General features: G+C 42.0%; 1 protein-coding gene across 1 annotated transcript in view; it reads right to left on the reverse strand.

The window, feature by feature from the left end:
- The window catches only part of RANGAP1 (Ran GTPase activating protein 1), a 19,748-nt gene that overhangs the window by 9,457 nt on the left and 5,056 nt on the right, over positions 1-5,235 (reverse strand). The window contains 6 exon segments of the mRNA XM_009321896.1: positions 440-596; positions 1,007-1,091; positions 1,831-1,930; positions 3,472-3,585; positions 3,775-3,933; positions 5,136-5,235. The exon segment at positions 5,136-5,235 is cut by the window's right edge and continues 10 nt beyond it. Coding sequence (XP_009320171.1) covers positions 440-596; positions 1,007-1,091; positions 1,831-1,930; positions 3,472-3,585; positions 3,775-3,933; positions 5,136-5,235 — 715 coding nt within the window.

The following is a 5,235-nucleotide window of genomic DNA, read 5'->3' on the forward strand; positions in this document are numbered from 1 at the left end:
CAGCAAAGACACATAGGACAGGTCAGGACACAGGTACATCAGGTCAGGATTTGTTCTATTTGAAAACTATTTGAGGCTGGAATGAGCCCAGAGTTGGAATAGCCAGAATATGCTAGCACAACTACAAGGCTTTGCATGTACAAGGTTCCCACCATTTTCTGGACGAGGGAAGACTTTTTCTACCCACGTTTGTTACAACTGCTACTCATCCTCTCCCTCCATGCATGTGTGCACATGCACGCTTAAAAAAAACATATTTCTAAGTCATCCATTTTCTTTATTTCCTGCATGTTATCTCCCTGACCGTTACTACAGTGCCAGCCCACGCAGGAATGTGAATGCCTGCCAGCGCTCCAAGTTCAGACTCACTCCAGATCTCATTTCTTCCTTTACTCTCCTCCAGCTGAGGAAACAGGAATAAATCTGGAAGTAAGCTTACCTGTGAATCAATTATCTTCTTAGGAGTCAGCGACTCCTGTTCTCCCTGTCCTCTCTCCTTCAGCTGTTGCTGTTCTTCCTCCTCCTCCTCTTCCTCCTCCTCTTCATCTTCATCCTCCTCCTCCTCTTCATCCTCCTCCTCCTCCCCTTCATCATCACTAAGGTTTGAAAGTTACATATTACATTAACTACACCCTTGCAATTCCTGTACACTGCAACTCAAAACATTTTTTCAAGAACAAAAAAGCAGCCTCCCCTCAAGTCCTACGGCAAGAAGTACATCTCCATCTACAACAGATTAAGAGGACACTCAGGCTTCAGTCGCCTAGTTGACAATGGCAAGCAAAGAGCGAGGAATGCAATCAACAACTAAGACAAGTCCATCGATGAAAATGAGACATAAGGCTTATCCCGCTTATGGAATCCCCTAACGGTGCTCCACACTGCACACTGAAACCAACTTCCGTCTGCAATGTTACAGTTCTTTGTTTGAAAACAGATAGGTGAATGAAAGCATTGATGAAAATTGTCAGAAAATTTCTGATTTAAACTCTGGTACCCTGCCTACCTCAAAGATCCCAGCACAGCTGCCATATTGAAACCTTCAAGGATCTCCTGGAGTTGCTCACATCCCTCTTCTCCCAGACAGTTACCTAGGTTGATAGGGGAAAGGGAGTAGACTTAACAGATGCTCACAAGTTTGTTCTTGAGGATTTCGCTATAGATTCTTGTTTACCTCTTATTTCTCAAATTGAAGAGGTATCAGTCATTTCTACACACCTTAGAGGTAGCAATGCAGCCCCCAGTTATCAGAATCAAACAGTTGTTAAACAAGTTTCAGCAGTATTACACAATGGTTGGAGACAAACAAACTCCATAATTTTTCAGAGTGTTTTTGAGAGACTTCCTGCTAGTTCTATAAACAGCTCTTGTTCTCAGTGATTCTAAAACAAGGACACCCAAGACAGTACCACTGAGATGCAGTGACCCAAGGTATGAACAGCAAAAGCTGACACTGGTCAAAGTTCTCCCACTCTTCTGCAGAGATGTGCACAGAGCTTTTTGTTTGCAAGTATGAAATATCTGCGATCACAATGAACAATTAAAAAAGTTTTACTGAAAACAGGTATAAGTATCAATTTAATCTTTCCACCTTACGAGATGTACTGAAACTGCTTAACTTCAACAATTAACTGAGTTTATCGCTTAAGAAAACTTACAGAATATAACTGCATCCTGTCCCGAGGTCATCCAAGTTCAATTACTCTCAGAGTACCATTTTTTAAATGCTGACAATTGCAAGACTAGAATATGCGATACTGTAAACATTCTTCCTACTGGTTTCCAGTTGGGATCAGACTAGACATACTTTGATCTAGTAAACTTACATACCATTGAGATCCAACTTCTCCAACTCTGCCTTATCTTCAATAGCTTCAGCAACAGTCAGAGCAGCATCTCGTTTGATCTCACAGAAGGACAAATTCAGTTCCTAAAAAGCAGAAGGACATTTGTTTGCAGAATTCCTATTAACATCTCTCATCTCCATAACCTTCATGTGCTCACAAGTGTTCTGGAAAGAACCTCATTTGCAGAGACTCTTAGCAAAAAAAAGCATTTTTAATTGGAAATAAAACCTGACAGATACTCCTACTTCATATACCTAAAAGGGGCATTTTGAAACATACTATTGTTAAGGGCAGCACTACTGAGGTAACCACTTTACTAGAATAGCCACAGAGACCAGACCATTCCGACTGCTCACTTAAAAGGTAGCAGACATTTCAGTCCTTAGCAATCAGCTGACTGGAGATCTTCACTTATTCAAGAGTCACAAGAGCATTCGGGAATTCACACACCAGTAAGTCTTACTGAAGAAGGGTAGCTACTACACTAAACGGACTACACATTTGCTTTGGAACACTTATATTGCAAGTTAAGGCCTTCAAAAGACAAACTATGAGTGGTACTACTTCCGATAAGCACAGCCAGCAGAGAAACAGTGTGGACAGACTAGTAAGAGTAAAGTTATTCAACAGCCAGGCACCATCCCCCACCATTCCATGTTGTGCTCAATCCTTTCCTGAGAAGAGATTTAATATTAACAGCAAAAGGGAAGCAGTCCTTGAACAGAATGAATCAGCTACGATTGCTTCATGCTACCCTCCCTTAACCACTTCTGCTCTAGAAAAAAGGTTTTAACTTCTGGCTGTTCATCTCAATACCTCCATTAGAATCCTTACTTTTTTCCTGGGACATTTAGACATAAGTTCCAGCAGAACCAGCAGAAGCCTGAGCAAAGGATCTCACACCACAAAGCACCTACTTCTTTCTGTACCAGGTTCATATACATAAATAAATACTAGCACTCAGCTGAATTTTTGTCTTTGACTGTAAGCTTGCAAGATTAGGAATTATGTGTTCAGCATCTGTCCTGGTGCAGTTGTGACCCATGGCAAGTGTTTCTAGAGATTCTAGTTTACTTACATTACTGACTGGACTTAGGCCTGTCTAGAACGTTGTCAAATGCAAGTCCTGTGCAAATACTGATGTAGAAGGCTGTGGTATTGCCAAAAACCTAAAAATATTTGGACCTTTGACACATGCCCTAACAAAGAAAAAGCATTAACTGTGTGAACTCTGAAATGCTGAAGAGATTACAAGCTGTTCGTGAAGAGGAATGTCTCAGTCCCCGCTCATGACCCTCTGAGAGGTTCTAAAAGCAGGTACTTCCATTATCAGATTTCTTGAATGGCACTTGCTGAGTTGAACCAACAGCTTCAAAAACATCAAGCGGAGTTTAAACAGATCACTGGTACACCTCCATGTAGAATAGCCTTAGCTGGATGTGGTGATCCCAGTGATCTACAATAAAGCTTATTGCTTTCGAGTTGTGAGCACAGAAGTGCCTGCACTGAAGTGAATCCCACTTTAAAATAATCGGTAGTGATGTGAGAATGGACAGAAAAACTGGAAATGGGAAACTAGGCATTTTCTAAAGAGATTCAAAGCTGAACAGCAAGACGACAATACCTTTAATTTATGAAGCCCTTCTTTAACAGCATCAGCAATAGCAACAGCACCCTTCGAACGCACCAGGCAGTCTCCAAAGTTGATCACTTCAATTTGCCGAAGCGCCTTCAGAGTCTGCAAGACAGCACAAATTTGGAAGTACAGACATGCAAGTAAATGAATGTCCTATCACTCCTGGAAGGTCATCTTTCCCCCCGCAGCATGGCATGTGGCTCCACCAACACAGATGTGCTAACGCTAACTATATTTGAGGAGACTGGGAGGCAGAAGACAAACCCAAAGCAACTGCTTAGAACAACTCACCTCTGCCATGGCCACAGCTCCTTTCTCCGTGAAGGTGTTGTCATTCAAGTTTATAACCTTAAGCAGTGGGTTGACAGCAAAGGCCTGGGCCAGTGCCGTGATGCCAGGATGGTTAATTCCATTCTGTGGCATATGGACCTCTTCTAGAGTCCCAATGATCTGGAAAAGGGTGCAGATGAAAAAAAAGCTGTTAGGAGACATACTTCAACGGAAGAGTACAGTGCTCCACTTCTTAGGATTTGCTTAAAATTGTTTTCCTCCAACTCAAAACTCCATGAGTTCTTCTACATAGAATCATTTACCAGTAATTTTGTCACAAATCTAAGTGAAATTGCAGGCTCATGGCAAGTGTCAGATTAACACAAAGCCCTGATTCTGAGAGTCACAAGTAGCATCCTCCTAGCGAGCCTGCTCTAGATACCTTAAAACAAGAGATCTTCATCTGTGGTTCAACAACACTGAAACAGACCAAGCAACATCACCAGATATGGTATTTTTCTAATTAAGACCTATGTTTTGCCCTGACTGCAGAAGCAAACCTGTAAGAAAATTAGTATGAACGCTGTTTATGGACTAAACAGCATGTCACAAAACACAGTAATGAATCCCATTTTGGTAGTGCCATTCAGTCTGAATTCCTCATGAATCACCCTGTTACGTGCCTCTCAAGTATTTAAGAAGTCTTATTTTTGCCATGATCACTGATCAGTCAAAATCACATCCAGACAGCTCTTTACAAAAAGAACGACTTATAATCTGCAATATCATTGTTAATATATCTCACAATACGCATTATAATCCAGAAGTCACTTTTAGCAGCAATGGAGGAAAGAAAAGGGAGTTAGGTGACCCCAACCACAATGAATTCTCTTCCTCCAACAAAAGTGCAAGTTGGCCAGTGACAGCTAGAGAAAGCTAGGCAGCATTTAGAGCCCTCACAGGATGATACTAGTGAAAACACTAGGTTGCTTTTGCCAGATGATTGAACATGTAGGCAAAGAAGCGCTCAAGAGGTCAGCTGGTACAGCTACCCCAGTGCCAGATAACCTCCATTAGCACAGAAGGAGGAGAAGGAATAGGACTACTATTAAATTACTCAGGAGATGCCCTCAAGCAACTACTTTACACAGCCACTAGTTATGTGTTTGGAAACTTAGGTCACAGAAACATTCAGTCATCAATTCTGATCGCACTTGTTGAAGACTCCAGTTTCAGCAGCAAACAACATCACTACTTCAGTGAACCAAGAACCAGCCACTGCCTCCAAGCTGAGGCAAGCTCTGTGTGCATTATCTTTAACATTAGCACTTAAGCACGCCTCACTCCAATTTGCTGTCAAGAAGCTCTGGTTTGGTACTTACCCCAAAGGCTTCAGCCAGGGCAGTGGCACCATCATTCTCCAGACGGTTTCTACCAGCCACAAATATTTTCAAAGCAAGAGGCTTGCCCTGGGCACTTGAT

This window comes from Pygoscelis adeliae, unplaced genomic scaffold (genome assembly GCF_000699105.1).
Source record: "Pygoscelis adeliae isolate BGI_AS28 unplaced genomic scaffold, ASM69910v1 Scaffold60, whole genome shotgun sequence".
NCBI classification, from domain to species: Eukaryota; Metazoa; Chordata; class Aves; order Sphenisciformes; family Spheniscidae; genus Pygoscelis; species Pygoscelis adeliae.